General features: G+C 51.6%; 1 protein-coding gene across 2 annotated transcripts in view; it reads left to right on the top strand.

The window, feature by feature from the left end:
• Positions 1 to 21968, top strand: part of TBC1D8 (TBC1 domain family member 8) — a 121717-nt gene that overhangs the window by 84212 nt on the left and 15537 nt on the right. Inside the window, exons 6-16 of one of the 2 annotated variants that reach the window (XM_060027267.1) lie at positions 7636 to 7843; positions 9157 to 9351; positions 10291 to 10467; positions 11765 to 11915; positions 13539 to 13753; positions 14603 to 14720; positions 17154 to 17439; positions 18211 to 18340; positions 18477 to 18575; positions 19167 to 19235; positions 21350 to 21496. In XM_060027267.1, coding sequence (XP_059883250.1) covers positions 7636 to 7843; positions 9157 to 9351; positions 10291 to 10467; positions 11765 to 11915; positions 13539 to 13753; positions 14603 to 14720; positions 17154 to 17439; positions 18211 to 18340; positions 18477 to 18575; positions 19167 to 19235; positions 21350 to 21496 — 1795 coding nt within the window. The remainder of the gene's footprint in view (positions 1 to 7635; positions 7844 to 9156; positions 9352 to 10290; positions 10468 to 11764; positions 11916 to 13538; positions 13754 to 14602; positions 14721 to 17153; positions 17440 to 18210; positions 18341 to 18476; positions 18576 to 19166; positions 19236 to 21349; positions 21497 to 21968) is intronic. The other variant, XM_060027266.1, reaches the window with a different exon arrangement.

The following is a 21968-nucleotide window of genomic DNA, read 5'->3' on the forward strand; positions in this document are numbered from 1 at the left end:
GCTGTGTGTGTATATTTTAAATCGATCATGTATACAAGTGGAGTTTGGGGTAAAATGCCACTGAATTTCGCTTGGTTTTGCGTCATCTCTGTAATCTGAGAGTTCCTTTGTAGGGTGGGGCTGCTGCCCAGCACTCCCGTGAGCGGGGGCCCTGGGGCCAGCGCCGCCTTTGGTCTTACGACTCCCAGTGCCCAGCTCCTCCCTGTACCTCTGGCCCCAGGCTTCCCATCACTGTCTCTGGCTTCATCTCAGGGCCGGGAATGATCTCGGGTGCCCTTGGCCCGCAGTGGCTTGAAGCAGGCTTTCGGTTCCCAGCCAGAGATTGAAGTCAGGCCACGGCAGTGGGAGCGCTGAATCCTTGCCACTAGACCAGTGGCAAGGCCCTGGTCCTTCAGCTTTGCAGAAATGAATTCCCGCAAAGAGACGGAAAGTAGTGAAACAAGTGAAGTGTTTATTAGGAGGAAAAAGGGTACATGTGGCTCGACACACGGCTGGGCCCAGAGAGAGAGTCTTGCCCCCGTGGTAGTTTGAATCGCTTTTATAGGGTGTTTCTTCCAGGTTTCCTTTGGCCAGTCATCTTGCTTTGCTTGATTCTGAGTCCATGTTTTGTTTATCTCAGGGTCCTCCCATCTGTGTGTACGCATCTCTTAGCCAAGGTGGATTCTAGCAAAGAGGCCTCTGGGTGGGTTGACACCACTCCCTTTTTGACTTCCAAAGAGCTTTTCTGCACATGTGTAGTCGGGAAGGTCTCCTTGACGGTGAGAATGAGGACTGTGTGGTCTCTTGAACTCTTATCTGGGCAGGGCTCAGCTCTTCTCTTGATCCTGCTAGCTTGCAGTATCTGTCCACAGGGGGCAACTCTAGCTGCTCAGCCTGGGGCCCAGCTCTTTCCTGCCTCAAGAAGACAACCCAGTACAAGGGAGCCACTCTTGCCCGTATTTCTTCAACTCCCTCTATATAGTTTGGTACCTCAGCGCTTTTCGTCCAGCTTACAACGACCTGTTAAAGATGAAGAAACCCATCTCCATTGTATAGTTTGTTAAAAGGGCTCATGGAAACTACCAGTTAGAGCTTGGACTTCTTTCAGCATGTTTGCACGTAGATGTGCAGGTGAGGGGATTGTAACCAGGTGGTGTTTGGAAGGGGAGGCCCGCTCGGAGCTGTTGTGTTCTGGTCAGTCCCCTGGGCTTTGGGATCTCAGGTGCTTCTTCACAAATTTCCTGATGCTCTAGCACGGCTGTACTTCCAGATGTGGCATTTTTAATTTGGGATAGAAATGAGGAAAGGAGAGGAAAGTGGAAGGTCTAGAGCACTTAAGACCCTTTGGGAAAAGTCATCCATTTGGGAAGAAAACTCAGCGGTGTTGGGACTCTTCCAGAAACAGGTGAATTCTACAAGGCTGTCCGCCCCGCCCCCCCCAAGCCCTGGAAACCTGTAGAGAGGGGAGGAGAGAAAGGGCAAAAAGGACCCCAGTGATGGCCAGTGGTGGAGCTGCCTGGCCCATGGGTGCCCGGGGCCCCAAGACAGATGGCAGGGTCCTGGTCCATGGCATGTTTTACTGGTCACGGCACTTTGAGTGACTTCCTCCACAAGTGAAAGGCGTGCCATTCCCGCTAGTTCCTGGCGGGTTCTCGCTTGAAGCTTTCTGTCCTGGAGACATTGGCCTGTGGACATAAACAGGTAATGACTCAGTCAACTTGACATCCTGCCAAGACAGCCCAGGTTGAACGTTGAGGAAAACAGTCTCTTCATGCTAAGGGTACAATCACAGGGTCTGGAATGCTCCTCGGCCCCCTTTTGTTGGTGTATTTTTACTTCCCTTCCCAGATAACTGCTTTTTTAAAAAAAATAAATTGATTTATTTATTTATGGCTGCGTTGGGTCTTCGTTGCTGTGTGCAGGCTTTCTCTAGTCGCGGTGAGCCGGGGCTACTCTTCGTTGTGGTGCGTGGATTTCTCATTGCGGTGACTTTTCTTGTTGTAGAGCACGGGCTCTAGGCACACGGGCTTTAGTAGTTGTGGCGCGCGGGCTCCGTAGTTGTGGCTTGCGGGCTCTAGAGTGCAGGCTCAGTAGTTGTGGCGCATGGGCTTAGTTGCACTGTGGCATGTGGGTTCTTCCTAGACCAGGGATCGAACCTGTGTCCCCTGCATTGGCAGGTGGATTCTTAACCACTCTGCCACCAGGGAAGCCTCAGATAACTGCTTTTAAAAGGTGCCTTGAGGTCTGATTATGGATTAGTTATGCCTGCAGCTTGGTTGCTCCCCTGGGACTTAGGGGCACAGAGCAGACCGAGCTCAGACCTCCCGGGAGAGCAGGGATGATGGTCCAGGGCATGCGCACCGCGGTCCAGCAGACACGTTAGTGCTGGCGGGACTCCCCAGAGGACGCCCTGGACCAGGGACCCTCCAGGTGCAGCTACAGGATCCAGGGGGGCAGGGGGACTGAGCCCGGGGAGGGGGTTTCCTGGAGGGAGACTGGAGGGAATGAGGGAGCAGATTGATTGGCCCTGATACTTCAACCAGGAAATATCGATTCTGAAGGTGTGAAGCATAGGGTGAGAAGAGTGTAGCCCACTATTTTAGGGGGGTGAGAAGGGAGAGGTGATGGGCTTCCCTGAGTCTAAATTAAATAACATCTTCATTGAAATTCATTTCGACGGGCTGAGAATGCTACAGGGAGACTCAAGGCAGTGCAGTAACTGGCCTCCATTTCCCACGCTGTCAGTGTCTAAAGGTGAACCGTGGTGGCCTTGGGGGCTGATGTCCTCAGTGGAAAGCCCTCCTCCCCATCGCCTGGCTGACCCTTCACTCTCCGGACTGGCTTTTCAGACCCTCTGGGGCCTTTCCCACCCAGATCCACCCCTTTGCCTGCTCTTCTCCTTCCCTCTGGGAAGGCCCAGGCTTGCAGGGGTGATGTAGTTGACTTTGCATCCTGATTCTGGCTCAGAGTCCTCTCCAGGGGCTCCTGCAGCCCCAGAGCGCCCAGCCCGCGTTCCGGGGGGAAGTCCGCGCCCCGCTCCCTGCAGGGCCCTTGCTCCTCCGGGCTTGGCGGGGGGCGCTGGCTCTCTCTGGGACAGGACGGAGAGCGGAGGATGGCGGCAGGAGACTCTTCTCAGCTGGAAGAGCCTCATAGATGTCCAGACCTGTTGAGTTCTGGTCTGTCAGGGCCCCAGGGGTGGATTTTCAAGGGAAAATGGGGGGACTGTGGAGCCAGCTGAGTCCTTCACACAGCTGCCCGTTGTCTGAGGGCCAGGCTGGCCTCCCGTCCCCTGAGGTCCTGGGCTGCCGTGTGCTCTGTGCAAGGTGCCGCATGGCAACGGCTGCCGTCATTTCATTGGTGCTCGTGGCGCATCACAGGGGAAAGATGTTTTGAATAAACACACATTTGAGAAAGGCAGTGTTTTCCGTGCAGACTTGGGTGGAAAGGAGAAGCACGTGTCTGGCCTCTCTGCCTTGTTTCTACATTGCTGGTCCTTGGTAGTTCCCAGAGTTTGAAATGCACCAGCAGGCACATAACTGAGAGCCTCTGCAGTCTCTGTGTTTCTTCATGAGGCAGCCTGGCTGCAGAGCCCTGAGTGTTCCAGAAAGGCAGGAGGCGGCTCCAGGGATGGGATGTCCTTGCACGCCTCCCCAGCCTGTCTCTTAGCCTGAGTTTGGGGAAGCATGGGGCCTTGAGGCAGCTGTAGGTCTGCAGACTCACATAGGTTTGTCTTTGTGGGATAAATGATGTGAGGGAGTGAGAGTTGGTGTCAGGCCTGACACAGTTCTTCTCCCAGAAAAGGTTATGAGGGGGGAGAGAGAGAGCCACACCTGTTTCTGATCCATCTTTACCTAATCCAGGAAAGAAAAATCTCATTCTAAGTTATGCAGAGAAACAAAAGAACTACCTACTGCTTAATTTCTCGGGTCTGAGGTCTTAGGACTGGAACCTGCAATTTAAAAAAGAAAATCTATTTATTTATTTATTTGGTTGCATCGGGTCTTAGTTGCGACAGGCCGGCTTTTTAGTTGCGGCACACGGGCTCCTTAGTTGTGGCATGCGAACTCTTAATTGCGGCACGCGTGTGGGATCTAGTTCCCGGACCAGGGATTGAACCCGGCTGCCTGCATTGGGAGTGCAGAGTCTTAACTGCTGCGCCACCAGGGAAGTGCCCTGAATTTTTAAAATGTGTGCGTATAGCCTAGAATTTTCTGCATAGTTGTCATGTCTGATTGCGCATGTTAGTTTCGTCTTCGACAGCAAACTTGGTGTCCACTGCTCTGTATTCTGGTCAACCCACGTGGTTCCTGGTTCCGAAAACGGCATGTATCCAGGTTGGATGACTCGTGGCCCCTTCCCCTGCTGTTCTGTGGCCTGTGCCCACCGCCCCAGCGGTGAGCACCGTGGGCGGGCAGTGTCTCTGGGGCTGATGGCTTGGCTCACTCCATCATCGCAGGGCGCTTCCGCCGGGGCCACAAGCCCGGGATTGGCTGCCACTTTCTGAGGGTAAGGTCATGACCCGCATCTGGTGGTCTGTATGGAGGAACAGTGGAGATATTTACTGAGCGTTGGAAGGTCCGAAGGGCCAGTTGTGACCAGTGGGCTTTGTTTCTATGCTGTTCAGAAAGAGGACATGATATATTTAGCGTCAAAACGACCACCCGCTGGGAAAGGGCCCTCAAGGCTGGCAGGGGTGCGGGGTTGGGGCTTGTGCTGGGCTTCCCCAGGGGCTTGTGGGTCCCCCATCTCTCAAGGTGTCGTGTTGTCATCTCAGCTACGTTAGAACATTAAATATCACATATAACTCATATTTCAAGGCGGGATTGGAAGAGAGCTTTCTAGTGGGGAGGAAGGAAGATAATTTAGGAAAGTCGTCGTCCCCCCCCGCCACCCCGCTGCTGCTTTCCTTTCGGTAACTTGAGGTCACTGGGCTCTGGCTACGGAGTGTGGGAGAGACAGACCTCTACAGGGCAGGGAGAACAGCCCTGAAAGGAGGACAGACACCGCGCGTAGCTGCGCCGAGGCCGCAGAGAAGGGGGCTGAACCGAGCTGACGGCTGGCGCAGCAGGTGCACTGAACGGAAAAGATTGTTTTTAATCCGCCTCAGATAACTGAACACCTTAGTCTTAGTCTGAAGGCTTGGGCACGATGTAAATATACATGTAAGTCCCCTGACCCTCCCTGTAGCTCCGCCCAAGCTGCTGTGACCCGTGTTCCTTGCCCTGTTCTCACCTCGGCTCCAGCCGTCTCCCCAGGAGGCGGGGATGTGCTTCCAGAAGGAAGAGCCAGCGGCTGGGTTTGGCAGTGGTGCAGCCACATGTGTCAGATGTGTGCGGGTGAGAGCACTGGCCTCGCTTCCACCGGAGCCGCATATACTCTGAGGACAAAGATGTAAGTTCTCCAGTCAAACGTGCTGGACGTAGGTCTGCTCTCAGGGGTCGGGGCTCACCTGGAGGGGCCTTGCCTCCCATTCTCCCAGAGCGCGAACTTCTAGGGCAACCACGGCAGTTTCCTGTGTTCTCCCAGCTCCTCTCTGGAAGATGCTCAGGCCACCCCCTCTTCCTCTTTTTTCTTAATGGTATTGAACACATTTGCTTATTTGTTGTATCTCTTTTTTTGGGGTGTCATATCTGTTCACGTCTTCTGTCCATTTAAAAAAAAACTGAATTGTTTGCCCACTTTCTATTGAATCGTAAAAGATCTTGATATATTCTAGATACAAGTCCTTTTTCCAGATATGTCTTTTGACAATAGTGTTTTTTGGTTTTTTTTTCTGCAGTATGCGGGCCTCTCACTGTTGTGGCCTCTCCCTTTGCGGAGCACAGGCTCCGGACACACAGGCTCAGCGGCCATGGCTCACGGGCCCAGCCGCTCTGCGGCATGTGGGATCCTCCCGGACCGGGGCATGAACCCGCGTCCCATGCATCGGCAGGCGGACTCTCAACCACTGCGCCACCAGTGAAGCCCAGAAATTTAATTTTTGATGCAATTCAATTTTGAATTTTTTTGTTTGTGTTTCAGGTTCTACTGGGAAGTATTTGTGTAAACCAATTCACAAAGATTATCTTGCAGTTTTTCATATAGAAGTTTTTTTTTAAGCTAAAAGATAGGGGTTTTTTCTTAAGCTATTTATAGATTGAGTCAGAAGTTCTGAAGTTTTTTCTTTTTCTTCCTGCTTTATTGAGCTCTAAGTTGCAAATCAAAATGCATATATTTAAGTTAGAAACACGTAGATTTGATACTTGCATACACTGTGAAATAATTATCACAGTCAAGTTCTTTAACTCATCCGTCACCTCTCAGGCCCCCTTGGAAACAGCCATCCGCGTTGTAGCAGGTATTTAAGGAGCTGCAGTTTCGGAGTACTGTGACTGGGGCCACCTCGATCTGTGGAATTTGTATCATTTCTCTCTACGCCCAGAGGGCTTTCTGGACGTGTGCGTATCTTCTCTTTGTGAGCCTTGGAGAGTAAATTCCGTGGACTGCCGCATCTCTGTATGATGTCTCCTGGGAAGACACTTGCGCGAGGGTCTGAAATGAGGTCTGGGTTGGAAATGAGAGCTAGGGCGGAATAGGCATCTGTGTGGGAAGGAGGTGAGGTCCCATCTCAGGGGCTCCACGACCAGATTGTGTCTAAAAAGTCACTTGGGCCTCCGTGCGGAGTCCCGGGTGTGGAGTTCAATATCTTGCATTTACGTAACATTTGAAGATTTGTTCTTTTCCTAGAAGAAAATACCTTAATTTTTTTTTTAAGCTAATATGTGGTCAGGTGGAAAATTTAAGCAGAATCAGAGTGGAAAGCAGAAATCCCACTATGCGGAGATAGTCACTGTTAACATTTTAGGGAAAGTCTGTCTACGTGTCACTTTCTGCAAATTTTCTAGAATTTATGTAAATGGGATCATACCGTAGATGCTATTTCTAACCTGCTTTTTCTCTTTCACAATACTGTGGACATCATTTTATATTCACAGGGAGGGCTTCCCTGGTGGCGCAGTGGTTGAGTCCGCCTGCCGATGCAGGGGACGCGGGTTCGTGCCCCGGTCTGGGAGGATCCCACATGCCGCGGAGCGGCTGGGCCCGTGAGCCATGGCCGCTGAGACTGCGCGTCCGGAGACTGTGCTCCACAGAAGGAGAGGCCATGGCATTGCGAGGCCCACATACCGAAAAAAAAAAAAAAAAAAATATATATATATATTCACAGGGATCCCCTGAAGCAGAACATTTAGGTGTTATTTCCATTTTACAGATGTCAGGATGAGACACCAAGTCTCATCCAGGGGTGCACAGTTGATAAGGAAGCTACAAGGTCATATTTTGACTCTGAGCGAAGTCTAATTCTATCAGATAAATCTGGAACGCTTATTTCATGTGACAAAGACAAGTTTTTACTTCTGTTCTTTGGAATTTTTCCTCCTAAAATTCTGGGTTATGACATAAATTCACTGGTATTTTTAAATGTTGTGATTTGGCTGCCTTGTTGCTTGATTGGGTTTGAGAGCCAAGATTCAGGGTATGGGGGGGTGCCCTGGGGAGGACCTTTCTGCATCCCCTTCTATGTCGGGTTGTGCTGAGGGGTTAAGAGTGTTTTCCTCCACAGTCTAGTGCGTTCAGTCACTGTTCCTGCCTCTCTCTCTCCCCTCCCTCCTTCGCCAGGGACCTGGAAGCCAGGGCACAGAACGAGTTCTTCCGGGCCTTCTTCAGGCTGCCGAGGCGGGAGAAGCTGCACGCCGTCCTGGACTGCTCCCTCTGGACCCCGTTCAGCCGCTGTCACACGGCCGGGCGGATGTTCGCCTCCGACAGTTACATCTGCTTTGCCAGCAAGGAAGCTGGCTGCTGCAAAGTTATCCTCCCGTTCCGAGAGGTAGACCTGTCTTCCTCCTGTCGGGGAGCCGTGGTTGCCGTGAGACGGGGCGTTGGCGGGGATGGCTGCTTACGCTGCAAGGCTCTGCCACCGAGGATGGGCGGGGCTGGAGAGATGCACGGCCTGAATTGACCAGGGGCCTTTGCTTGTTCTGTTGTTGCCTGGCAACCTGAAATTTGCATAGACCTGAATGGTGAGAACTGGGCACCCTGGCCTCCGCAGTATTGATAAAGCTGTTATTATAAAGTACCTGCTTAGCAATGAAAGCTTTTCCAACAGCCCTTAGGGATGAATCCTTCCCTTTCACCCACAAAAGAGAAAAGAAAAAAAAGGGGACTTACAAAAAGCATCATCTTTTGAAAATAAATGTCAAATTGCTTGGTTTTTATACCCTCCTGGAACTTTAGGTAAAAATTTAGAAACATGCTTCCTTTCAACTGTAAAATTCTACAGTTCTGCTCTTGGAAATGGAGTCTGCTTCCACATCTGATGAGCTCAGTACTGTGGTTTCAGGGCATGTCGGCTGTGACAGGACCCACGGCTCTGTCACACGTCAAGACTTCCAGATTCTTGCTATTATAACATATGAACTAAGTACTGTTCAGAAAAACTCAATTTTTTCATTCATGTGATTGACCTCCATTTTTCTGCAGCAGGTGTCTTCATTTTACAAATATTCCTACTTACGAGTGGAGCAAGAAATCCTGGATTGCCTTATGTAGTTTTTTTTTAACTGGTAGCGTATACATAACATTTACCATTTTAACCATTTTTAACTGTTGGAGTTCACTGGTACTAGGTACATTCACACTGTGGTGCAACCATCACGAGAATTTTTTCATCTTTCCGAACTGAAACACTATCCCCATTAAACAGTAGCTTCCTGTCCCCCTCCCCCAGCCCTGGGGACCCACCGCTCTGCTTTCTGTCTCTATGAATCTGACTCCTTTAGGCCCCTCGTATCAGTGAAATCCTACAGTATTTGCCCTTTTGTGATTGGCTTATGTCACTTAGCATAACGTCCTCAAGGTGAATCCAGACTGTAGCACCTGCGAGAATATCCATCCCTTTTAAGGCTGAATAACATTCCATTGGAGGCAGAGCCCACGTTTTGGCTCATCCAGCCAGGGGCACTGGAGCCACTCCCACTTCGTGCCGTGGTGCATATGCCGCATTCCATACTTTCTGACTTCGTACTGGTTCCTTATCGCAGTTACCGGGTTTTGCCTTCTCTCGGGATGTTTTCCGAATATGCAGTTAAACGCCTGCCCGTCTTCTCTCTTGCCGTGCCTCTGTGCGCGTGACTGTAACAGGTCGTGAGCATTGAGAAAATGGAGGACACGAGCCTGCTGCCGAACCCCATCATCGTCAGCGTCAGGAGCAAGATGGCCTTCCAGTTCATCGAGCTCACGGATCGCGACAGCCTGGTGGAGAGTCTGCTGGCGAGACTGAAGCAGGTGCACGCCGACCACCCCGTGCACTATGACACGACGCGGGATGAGGACCTGGTATGATCCTTGGAAACTGTGGGATCCCGTAAATTGAAAATCCCTTTTTTTCAGCACCTCGAGGCCAGGGGTCTCCAAAGGGGTGTGCACGTAACGATGATCCACTTGGGTACCAGAGAAATGTAAGCAATGATTGGGTCCGTGGAGCAGGCAGTGTGGTATCGTCTCTGACGGCGCTGGTGTCCTGAGTGGGTGTGGCAGGGCTGGAGGGTGGATGGGGACTCACCCACAGGTTGGAGGATGCCCAGAGCATGCCCCCCTGACAGGATACAGGGATAGATGGGGTATACCCATGTGTCAGAGGGATCGACAGGCCACCCCCTCAGAGGTTGGAGGGTTTGGTGGGGAATCAACCCACAGGTGAGTGGACACCCTCTTTACTGGTTAGAGAGGTCAGTGCCCCCGCCATCCCCCCGAGGTTGGAGGGGATGATGTTATTTGGGGGCGGATATAAGTTTTGCCGAAAGAGATGTTGCATTGTCGTTAAGATGGGACAGCTGCAAATATAGACCCGGATCCGCTGGGACCCAGTCCCGAATTCTTTCACACCCGTCCCCCTTCTTTCTGGACCTCTTTTCATCCAAGTAGTGACAGGAGGAAGGGAGGGAACGTCTCTCAGTACCTGAGAGCAGTCTTCTCGAGATGGCCATCCTCAGTTCTGGAAGCTGAGGGCGCGATGGTGCTTCCCCAGCCCCACTGGGGCTGTGCCCTGTGTGCCGTGAGCAGCCTCGCCGGGAAGGCGCCGTGTGGACCACGTACCTTGCGGAGGATCAGATCTCTTGGTTCTAGTGTTAGTCTGTTTTTCCCGGAAGTCCTAAACAGAGAGGCGTGTTTAAGTTTGTTAATAGGCTCCTGCATCCAAAGGCAAAACAAAGACTGTCTTATGATGAAGGCAGTGACTTCTCTCTCATTTTTTTTTTTTTTTTTCTCCCCATGCAGACTTCGTCTGTGTTTCATTCAACAAGCATGTGCGGTGACCACAGGTTTGGGCGTATTGAGATGGTGTCTTCTCAAAACAGCGAGGAAAGGGAGAAAGAGATGAGCCCGCAGCTGCACGCCGAGGCCCTGGTCGCCGGCTTCCGGCGGTCGGGCAGCCAGAGCCCCGACTCGAGACTGGTGGGTGATGCGGCGCCGCCCTCGCCACCACTGGGCGCAGGCGGAGGTGTCAGGGGCGTGGCTTCCCGCGGGCCCTGGAGGGTGGGCCTGGCGCGGCACAGGTTACCAGGCAACCTGGGGACACGTGATGCGCCCCCTTTGCCTCCCTCTTTTCCTCATTGGCAAAAAGGGGAAGTGGTCAGTGGTGCTGGTGGTCTGAGAGTGCGTCCCGGTGGGTGAAGGGTGTGGTGGGACGTCCGAGGGCCATGGCTCTCCCCACCTGCCCCTCGGGTGGCGTCCGTGCATGCCGTCCCTTGTGGGGCTTCCGGGTGCAGAGCAAGTCTGTCTCCTTTTACCCGGTGGTGTCTGTGTGGCTCTCTGGTGCAGTGTTTCTTTTTTGTACCTGGGCTGTCTTCTCGTTTTACTGAACTAAAAATACTTTTGCCACATTTATATAGTTTTCTCCTCTGTAGGGAGAGACTGAGGGCAATGCCTGTATGGTAAATAGACTAGGAATCATGCTCTGAGATGGTGCCCTGGCACGAGGGGTGCTGTGTCGGGACCATGAGTACCAGGGTGGCCGTGAACACGATTGCTGCCCCTTGGCCGCTTAATGGCTCGTGTATCATAGATCGTTAGCTTTTTTCATTCAGAACTGAGCCTTCTGATGTACTTTACAGAGATGCTCAATGAATGCTCGATGAAACACGTAAGAATATTGAGTGTATGCAACGTCGGTATTCTGTAAACTATTACTAGAGAATACAGATAATTAAAAGGATATATAAACATCTTGTTTAAAAGGCACTAGAAATTCCTGCCAGCTAGGAATTCTAAAGGATTTTAAAAATCCATAATTTTAAAGGATTTTCAGTCACCTAGAGACATCGTGTCTTTTTCATCTCTGCTAGTGAGAACAATGTAAGTTTTTTGGGTTGGCGGTTTTTCCCCTGGCTGTCAGGAAGTTCCAGGGAAATCACGAGAGCCCCTTGCTCCGCTTTGCCCTCTGAGCTGACCTGTCTCGGCAACTGGCTTGGTGTCAGTATCCGGAGAGGCTTCCCCACCCAGCCCTACCCCACCCTCCCATCTGCTTTGGGCGTTTTATCAATATTTGTGTCAGTGCTCCCACTGGGCCCTGAACCCCTGAAGGGCTGGTGCCCTTTACATGCCCTGTGCCTGGTGGAGGTTCATAGGTATCTGCTGAGCGAATTGCCTGTCACCGTTGGTCCCTCCGTCAGCAGAAGGAGCCTCTCCCTGTGACGGGCTGTGGAGGGTGCAGACGACCTTCTTTGTACATGCAGCATGTTTCCACTTGCAGCCCAGAGAACAGATCAAGATGAGACTCTGGAACGACCACTTCGTAGAGTACGGCAGGACCGTGTGCATGTTCCGTACGGAGAAGATCCGGAAGCTGGTGGCCATGGGGATCCCCGAGTCGTTACGTGGCAAACTCTGGCTCCTTTTCTCTGGTGAGCGTTTCTGGGGTCTCCAGGCCAACTTTTATTTCTGGAGCGGACACGGGACAAAGGCCCCGACCTGGGCAGTGTGTGTGTGCAGAGGGGTCCCCTCTGCCTGTGACGTGTCCGACCGGGGACCTCAGGACGTTCCCACGTTGGCTGTGATGTCCTGGGTCAGTGCAGGGTCTGGCCAAGGGATCGCGTCTCCTTTAGAAATGACTATGAGTCTCTTCGTTGTCCCCAGAATTCTGTTCAGGACGCCCTTGACGTGCAGCGTCTTTCTAGGACGTGAGTCCTGAAGTAGAGGAAACGAAAACATCTTCAGAAGGTGTTGAGTTGCGTGTGTTGTAGCGAATCCCTCAGTGCGCGCTTCCTCTTGCGCGCTTCCTCTTGCGCGCTTCCTCTTGCGCGCTTCCTCTTGCGCGCTTCCTCTTGCGCGCTTCCTCTTGCGCGCTTCCTCTTGCGCGCTTCCTCTTGCTCGCTCCTCTGTGGGGGGCACACAGCGTCCCCGCGAGGCAGAGCCGCAGGGCTTTCTCTCCCGCCTGCGTCCTCCTGCTGCACCGCTGGACCGGGGACTCTCCTGCTGCTGCTCTTGGGCATCTCTCATCAGGACACTCGCTGACGGAGGAGCTGAGACTGGGGCCGCGGTCCCCAGAGGCGTTCCGAGCAGGCATTTCTCTGTCAGCCGTTTGGTGCCACGCGGTGGAGCGGCTGGGGCCCTGCCAGCAGGAAGAGAAGGCCCTGTGGTCCAGGACAGTGTGACTGCTGACCCTTTCGGGGTGCTAGGGGTGGGGTGGCCAGGGCTCCGCCTGCCCCGGGGACCCTGCTGTGCTCTCCCGGAGGCTAGGCCTGGGGACCCGTCCTCCCTGCGCCCTGTCCCTGTTCCTCGGCCTCCTCCTTGGTCACCTCTCTCCTCCCTCTTCCCCGTCTCTCCCCGAAGTCGCCTAGCCCCTCTCCTCTGCTGCCCGAGAGGCCCAGACCCAGACCCGATGCTGGCTGGCTCCTGGGCGCTGGGGCTGCTGAGCGGGTGTCTACTGGTCCCTCTCCTCCCAGCGCTCACCTTGTTCCACAGGCCGAGTCTCCCCGCTGCCTCCCGGCCTGTCTCTCCCGCTGCCCACCAACAGCATGCCCGTGAAACCCTTCCTCTGTCAGATGAGGGTATTTTTGTATTTAATAAAATAGAGGGGACTTACAGAAAGCATCCTCCCAGTATTTTTGTGTTTAATAAAAACAGTCCATATTCGTATGGAGCAGCAAGCAAAGAAAGTGACACGGCTCAAAATCCCACCACCTAAAGTACACACACACACACACACACACACACACACACACACACACACACTTCTGTTACCAGGGAATACAACTTATTAAAAGCATAGTAATAAAGCTATTTCTAGTGTGAGCTCTTCCCCCCTCTCTATAAGGTTATTCTTAGCAAAGCCATGTTATTTCTTTTTTTCTCTTTTCTTCTTAGCAGAACTGAAGTTCCTTTTGGTTGTGTGTGGTCTCAAACTATTTTTTATGTCCCTCGGGTCGCAGGACCCCACTGAGGTCCTCTGACCGGACAGGCCCCTCCCCATGTGGACTCTCTCCTGGTAATCAGTCGCCCTTGAAACGTTACTTTTAAATCATCAGATGCTGTCACTGACCTCGCCTCGCATCCCGGTTACTATGGCAACCTGGTGGAGGAGTCCATGGGAAAGTGTTGCCTGGTGACAGAGGAGATAGAACGGGACCTGCATCGCTCCTTACCGGAGCACCCCGCCTTCCAAAACGAAACGGGGATCGCTGCTTTGAGGAGAGTCCTGACGGCTTATGCCCACCGGAACCCCAGAATCGGGTACTGCCAGGTGAGCTGTGCGCTGCGGGGTGGAGGTCATAGCCCCCATCCTGGGCTACCACCCAGGCCTCGGGTCTGTGTTTCAGCCGTCTGTACCGAGGACTGTCGTGTGGAGGGAATCAACCTCGTGTAGTCAGGCTGATGATGCAGAAGGAGCAACGTTACCCAGTGCCCAGGGAGAGCGTTGCACAGGCTGGGCCTCTGTCCACGGGAGGCTGTGCAGTCTTCACGGTCTCCGGGCCTCCACTGCAGGACGGTATCCATGAAGCTGCCGTGGGAGCTTTCTCCCTCCAGACCGTACAGAAGTTGTAGGGATTCTTTTTTAAATGCTATTTGGGGAGGAAAAAGCTGTTTGGGGTGGATCGCCTTCCTCCAGGATGCACGAGTGGAGGCAAGACACCCTCCGAGTGGTAGGCAAGCACAAAATAAAACCCCGGCACGAGGCTGGGTGAGAGAAGCTACTGACCCTTAAAAACAGAGGATTTTAAACTTTGTCTCCTGTGCATAAGCGAAATTAGTGGGTGAGTGTGTGTGTGTGTGTGTGTGTCTCTGTCCAAACATAGACACAGAGACAGCTGGGTGGGATCTGAGCCTGAGGCGTGCTCACAGCCCAATCCAGCATCACACCGTGGGCTCAGGGGTGGAGCAGTGGCTGGTCGCTCAGCCCGGTGTGTCTTGTGAGGCCACGGTGACACCGTGGTCGTTCTGGCTCGGTGTCGCTGTGGGTGGGTACGCTGGGTCTCTCATCATGCAGTCTTGACTTCTGCGGATCACTTGGACTTGTGTGTTATTGAATGTCTCTGTGGCACTGTGTGGCCTCGTCAGTAACTGTCCCCTCCCCTGCGAACCCCCTGAGCAGTCCATGAACATCCTGACCTCCCTTCTGCTGCTATACGCCGAGGAGGAGGAAGCCTTCTGGTTGCTGGTTGCTGTGTGTGAGCGGATGCTGCCCGACTACTTCAACCATCGAGTCATTGGTAACTGCCTCCTTCCTCCCCCTCTGTACCCAGGGGTAGTGACCGAGCCAGGGCAGAGATGTTGATCACCAGTCCTGGTTATAAAGTCCCCTGTGCCACTCAGCTAGTCTCTGCACAAACACCGTTTTGACTCTTGAATTTGCAAAACTAACTAGTGTAATTCTCTGCACAGTTTTGGCAAAAGAGTGGAATGTGGCAACCTGATTGCTCTCTTGCCACAAACTCTTACAGGTTTTGGATAAAGAACAAACGAATTATGTGGATAACTGAACTTCAGGAAAGAAAAACCTAGGCGCAAAAAGCAAATCAAAAAGTGAAAACCAAAGAGATTTTTCACTGATGCTGAGGCCTGGAAAGGGAGGGGGTCTGCTCCTGGTACCCAGGGAGTTTGTACAGACAGGAGAGGAGGGGAGTAGAGCAATACTGGAGACCCTTGAGGGCCGACGTGAAGGGCAGAGGAGGAAAATGCCTCGCTTACAGCTTGATCGTAAGAAAGCACATTTATGGCTGCCTGGGCTCTGGGCAAACCTGTGTTTGACCCATCAGTGCTCAAGCACTTGAGCTGCTGTCCTTTGTGCAGTTGAGATTGGAATTTGCATCCTCTCTGTGGTCCAGCAACCTCCTTGTGGGGAAAAGGACATGAAAATTGCTCTGGCCTGGTGATACTCTTAGGGACACTTTTTAGTAATCCAGAATGAGAGATGGAGATGGCCTAAAATTAGGGCGGCAGCCATGGGAACAGAAACAAAAGAACCAATTCGAGATGGAATTTGGCAAAGGAGTGGATGTAGGGACAAGGCAGGAAGAAGATGCTTGAAGGCTGAAGTCTAAGGACCAAGGGAGTGCGATGACCACTCGGAGGAAGGTGGGGTGGGGCTTGGCTGGGAAGGAGGCGGCCTTTTGGTGACCTCTGACTGTCTTCCTCTGCCCCCTCCTGTGCCTGAGTGGCTAATTGGTTTCCTTCCCTTTTCACCTCATATCACGCGAGGTATTTAATGTTGTACAGAGCAGCAAGGAGTAACCAGAACCTCGCGGTCATTGGGAAGCATGTTGTCCAAGCCCTCATTGGGTGAGGAGTGTTGCTATGGGGCAGATGGTACTCAACAGTGATCAGTAGACCCTCCATGATAATGTGACCACCACCGCAATACAGGGTAGAACATTTGGAACATTTCCATAATCCACAAAGTTCCCTTCTGCCTCTTCCCTGCCACATGCAATGCTTGGTACTGACTTCTGTCACCACAGATGAACTTGGCCTATTTTTGAACTTGGAATAAACATAATAATAGAGAATGTTCTGGCTTCCTTCGCATAACACGACGTTGTTGGCGCGTCAGCAGTTCCTTTTCATTGCTGAGTAGTATTTCACTGTACATTCATACCAGTCACCTGTTGATAGACATTTGAGTTTCCAGTTTCTTCTATTATAAGTAGAGTTGCAATGAACATTCATGTATGAGTCTTTTTGGAATGTATATTGTCAGTTTTCTTTGTCTTTACCCAGGAGTAGAATTCCTGGGTCATAGTTAGATGAATGCTTAACTTTATAAGAAACTGTCAGTTTTCCAAAGTGGATGAAATGCCTTCATATTATCTCACACCAGCAATGTGTGAGAGTTCCAGTTGCTCTGCATCCCTGTTAGCACTTGGAATTGGCTTTTTAATTTTAGCCATCCTAGTGGGTAAGAAATGGAATGTCCTGATGGTTTTAATTTGCATTTCTCTGATAATTGTTAATGACGTTGCACCTGTTTTTCTGTGCCTACTGGCCATTTATTTATCATCACTTTTGAAGTGTCCAAATTTTACCTCTTTTTAGAAAAAGATTTGGTCATTGATTTCTTACAACTAAGTTGCATCAGTTCTTTATTGTGATTATGAAACCTCTGTCAGGTATATGTATCGCAAATATTTTCTCCAAGTTTGAAGTTTGCATTTTCATTTCATTAATGGTCTCTTTTGAAGAACACCAGTCGTTAATCTTGGTGAAGTCCAATTTGTAATTTTTTTCTATGGTTAATGCTTTTGTGTCCTAAGAAATTTTGCCTTTTTCCTGTCTTCCCCACGCCATGCAGATATCCACTGGATTCGGCACTTTTTTTTTTTTTTTTTTGTCCATGCTGTGTGGCTTGCAGGATCTGAGTTCCCTGACCAGGGTTTGGACCCGGGCCCACAGCAGTGAAAGCGCCGAGTCCTAACCACTGGACCGCTAGGGAAGTCCCAATTCACAACTATTTTTTGAAAATACTGTCCTTTCCCCATAGAATTACCTTGGTCAAAACATCAAAAACCAGTGAACTAACTAAGTGTAAGTCCTTTTCTGGCCTCCAGTCCCGTTTCATCGTTGTGCGTATCTCAGAGTCGTTTTAATTTGGGGCTGACTTTGGAGGGAGTGACTCTCTCCCCCATCTCTGTGGCCTCCTTTCCCAGGGGCCCAGGTGGACCAATCGGTCTTCGAGGAGCTCATCAAGGAGCAGCTCCCTGAGCTGGCGGAGCACATGCACGACCTCTCGGCCCTGGCGTCCATCTCCCTCTCCTGGTTCCTGACGCTGTTCCTCAGCATCATGCCCCTGGAGAGCGCGGTGAACGTGGTCGACTGCTTCTTCTACGATGGCATCAAGGCCATCTTCCAGCTGGGGCTGGCCGTGCTGGAGGCCAACGCCGAGGACCTGTGCAGCAGCAAGGACGACAGCCAGGCCTTGATGGTCCTCAGCAGGTGGGGACCGCCTGGGGTGGAGGGGCAGCAGCGGGACTCCAGGAGCCAGGCGGCAGGTCCAGGCAGCCGGGCTGTCGCTGTGGGAGTTCTTCCACTCTACCACTTGTCACCCCATGTGCCCCCAGGGCCAGGCCATCAGGCAGCCCAGTCACCCGTGTGCGGTGAGGAGTCTGCCTTCCCTCGCTCCTGTCCGCCAAGTGAGAGGCAGGAGGGGCGAGGGTATCGGTGCCTTTCTCTGAGCAGGTTCAAGTGTCCTTAGTCGAGAGGGACTCATGGTGGCCTTGAACGGGGGCGGGCAGGCGGACACGGGAAGACGTGGGCCTCAGGCCGCCAGCTGGAGGATTTGGACATTTTGTGCATAGGGGATGGTGCGTTGTAGGGAAGGCAAAGTCCCGCAAAGCTGAGGACGGGAACCCGGGTCCCTTGGAGCTGAGGGCAAGTTGGATGACAAATGAAAAGCTCCTTTTCAGAATACTGTGGAAGCTTAAAATTGCAGTATGCACAGGATTTTGTATTTATGTCCCTGGAGAGTCACAGACCCTGGGAAACCTTCCCGTAGCGCCCAGGTCCACAAGTCTGGCTTCACGCACGTCTCTCGTTTTCTCTAAAATGAGTGTAGCAGTTGCTGCCTGGCACTCCTCCCACCGTTTGGAGGCAGACGAGCTGGTTTGACAGTTGCTGCCACGTGTCCAGGGGCCCCTGTGAAGGCAGGTGTCGCATGGTGCCCAGGGGAGGGTAAACCTGTGCTTTTCCGGTGGGTGGTGTGCCCAGGTTTCTGGATCACATCAAGAACGAGGATAGCCCTGGACCCCCGCTAGGCAGCCACCATGCCTTTTTCTCGGATGACCAGGAGCCCTGTCCTATGACCGACATTGCCGACCTGATCCGGGACTCCTACGAGGTACCTGGGCCCCATCCCTGCCCCACCCCAGCTCTCTTGGGAGATGGACTTCCAGGGAGGTTTTCCAGGCTACTTCTGTTTCCTGTATGGACGCGTAAGGGATTCTGTGAGTGAGTGGACCCTTCCTTCCCTGCAGAAATTCGGAGACCAGTCTGTGGCTCAGATCGAGCACATGCGCTGCAAGCACAGGATCCGGGTCCTGCAGGGCCACGAAGACACCACAAAGCAGAATGTGGTGAGTAGAGGCCTCCTGGGAACCACTGCTCCTGGCGGCCAGGTGCTGACCTGGGCTGGGTGCCCTGCTGGTCTCCTAACAGGAGAAAGCCAGCTTTTTTTTTTTTGCATTGAATTAACAACTTGACAGGGTGAGCTGGTGGAGAAAGAGCGTGGGTTTAGTTTGAGAGTCAGACAGATTGTGAGCAAACTAACTACTGTGAGCCTCGGTCTCCCCGATTGTAAAATGAGGATAATACTAACCACCGTGTGGGCTTAAATGAGGGACAGTATAGCGCATGCCCGGCACCGAGGGCCTGCAGTGTTGATGGCTGTGCAGGAGGAACTTCCTGCCCAAGCTGTAGCCTTGCTACTGTTTACTCCCATTAGGACTTACAATGCTTGTCCTGAGTCGCCGACGTGTGAATCAGAAAAGATGAGGATAAAAAGCCCTGAGAGAGCGGCCATAAAGTGATCTCTGTGATGGGAACAGACTCTGTCCCGGGAGGAGCTGGGCGCCTGGCGTCCACCTCAGCGGGACGCGCCCTCTCGGCCTCTGGTCCTCCCAGGGGCAGGCAGAGTTCACTCCATGACCGTTTGTTCTTTCCTCAAGCTGCGAGTCGTTATCCCCGAAGTCTCAGTCCTTCCAGAAGACCTAGAGGAACTCTACGATTTATTCAAGGTAGGAAAATCTGGGAGGATGAGGGAGTGACAGGCCCTGAGCCAGACCCCAGCTGATGTCATCGCCTGCCTGCGGGAGGGTGCAGAGGCTGGAGGGGTCGGCATGTGCCTGTTGGGTGGCAGCGAGGCTGGAGCGGCCCCCCGGCCAGCTCTGGCTTGGCCGTGCCTCCTGGGCCCGAGCACGGATGCTGTTGCGCTCGGCTGATAGGCCCTCGGTGCTGGGGACACGTCCTTCACTGCCCTAGGCCGAGTCCCCAGTCAGTAGTGGATTCAGGGACTTCCCTGGTGGGGCAGTGGTTAAGAATCCGCCTGCCAGTGCAGGGGACCTGGGTTCGATCCCTGGTCCGGGAAGATCCCACATGCTGCGGAGCAACTAAGCCTGTGAGCCACAACTACTGAGCCCACGTGCCACAACTACTGAAGCCCGTGCGCCTAGAGCCCGTGCTCCGTAACAAGAGAAGCCTGCGCACCACAATGAAGAGTAGCCCCCGCTCACCGCGACTAGAGAAAGCCCTCGCACAGCAACAAAGACCCAACGCAGCCAAAAAGAAATAGATTTATTTAAAAAAATACAAAAAAAAAGTGGATGCAACAGTGACCCTTATTGAAATTATCACCTCGTATACTTTTTTCTATTATTATTTTTTAAAATTGAAGTATAGTTGATTCACAATGTTGTGTTAGCTTCTGGTATACAGCACAGTGATTCAGTTATACGTATATATATTCTTTTCTTAAAAAATATTTATTTGTTCGGCTGTGGCTGCTCTTAGTTGTGGCACGCAGGATCTTTGTTGTTGCCGTGTGCGGGGTCTTCGTTACAGCATGCGGGATCTTTTTCATTTTTTAGTTGCCGCATGCGGGGTCTTTAGTTGCGGCATGCACGTGGGATCTAGTTCCCTGAGCAGGGGATCGAACCGGGCCCCCTGCATGGGGAGCGTGGAGTCTTAGCCACTGGACCACCAGGGAAGTCCCATACGTATATTCTTCTTCATTATAGGTTTTTACAAGATATTGAATACAATTCCCGGTATCACCTCAAATACTTTTTAATCATAACCTCTCACCCACATGACGTGTGTACATATTCTTGTGTTTGTGTGGCTGGTCTGCCTGCTACTTTATGTTCTGTTTTCCCCTGATGCTGTCATTAACACTTTTTCACATTGCCCTATGGTCTTACTCATTTTTAAATCATTTAAAACCTGTCATGTTGGTAATACTTACCATGCTAAACTGTATTTCGACTATTTGGATATTTAGGTGGAAGACTTGCTGAATTAAATCACCCTGCAAAGACCATTTTCAGGTGCCTTTTCTCTTGCTCGAAACAGTCAGTAAAAATGGGGAAGAGAGGCAGACAGTGGACCCACTCCCTACAGCCTGGCAGTGAAGCGGGGAGAAGACAGCCGCAGAAAGCAGGCCAGCCCGGAGGAGTCGGCCACCGGAGCTGTCCTGGTGGGGCCTCTGAGCTGCCAGCACTTCTGCACTCAAATGGCCGCGTGCTCAAGATAATCTTAAGCAGCACTTAGGTCTCCTGAGCAGAGCCGCAGATATTGTCTGACCCTTCCTGGGGCCGTCGTGTCACATCTCCCTGTGGTCACTGACATGGTGGCTGGCTTAGTAGGTTCCCGGCACTCCTCACGCCTGGTCAGCAGGATGCGTGATGAGTCCTCAGGCTACGTCTCCTGTAAACATCACCGGGTTTCAAGTTTTATAGTTTCCTCTGTTGCATGAAGAGAAAATACGAAGCCAGAGGTGACTTAGTGTCCCACACCGCCACCTCTCTTTGACTTTCAAGGAGGAAAAACAGGGAGTACTAGAAACACAAAAGCAGGTTAACAAACGTGTTGTTTAGCATAAAACATCTTTGATTTATTTAGGGCTAACTTCTCAATTTGAGAGAATAAGACGTCTCACATTTGAATTTATATGACTTAAGAGACTGCCTTAAATTCATCATAAAAATAAGTTTCATTAAGTACTAACTGTATCATTAATCTTTCATACAAGGAGTATTTAAAGAAGACAGACAGCTATTTCCTGTGTCCTATTTCTATCTTTTCTGTGAACAATGTGGGTGAAATTTATTTTCGTATTTTTTTTTTTTTTTAGCTCTGCAGGCCTTTCATTTGTGTAGGACTAACTATGAATATAAACTTCAACTCTAAATACAAGACCAATTTCAAAATGCACTTCCAAAAGAAATTCCAGGACAGTAGCGTCATCATCATGGTGTCTAATTCCGTCATACAGCCTGAGGTACCTCCTTTATGTGCCCAGAGCCATCCTCACCGCCACGGAACCCCCCTCAGGCTGTCCTCCCCCGCTCCCACTGCCCCCTTGCTGCTGACCTTCCCTGAATGCCCTTGGCTTTCATAATCTGGCCTCTTATATTTTAATGCTTCTTTAAGTACTGTGAGGTATAATGGTCCCTAGTTGGGTTTTACATGCATCTCTTCTTGTCTCTTGAATCAGAAATTCGTTTTCCCAAGGGAAAGGGCCACATAGAGATACCCTTACATTGTTGTATAAATATGTGATAGGGTCTTATTAAGGAGTCCATTCCTTAACTTCATTGCCTCCTTTCCCGAAGCCTGGAACGTACAGGTGTGACCATTCTCTATGTCAACAAGGAATAGCCTGCTCTGTCTTCTTTACGTACTCTTTCCTATTAAAGATGAACAGTGTGTACGTAATGAAATCTATTTTTATTCTGAATGGAAAGCAATCT

This window comes from Delphinus delphis, chromosome 12 (assembly GCF_949987515.2).
Source record: "Delphinus delphis chromosome 12, mDelDel1.2, whole genome shotgun sequence".
Classification (NCBI taxonomy): domain Eukaryota; kingdom Metazoa; phylum Chordata; class Mammalia; order Artiodactyla; family Delphinidae; genus Delphinus; species Delphinus delphis.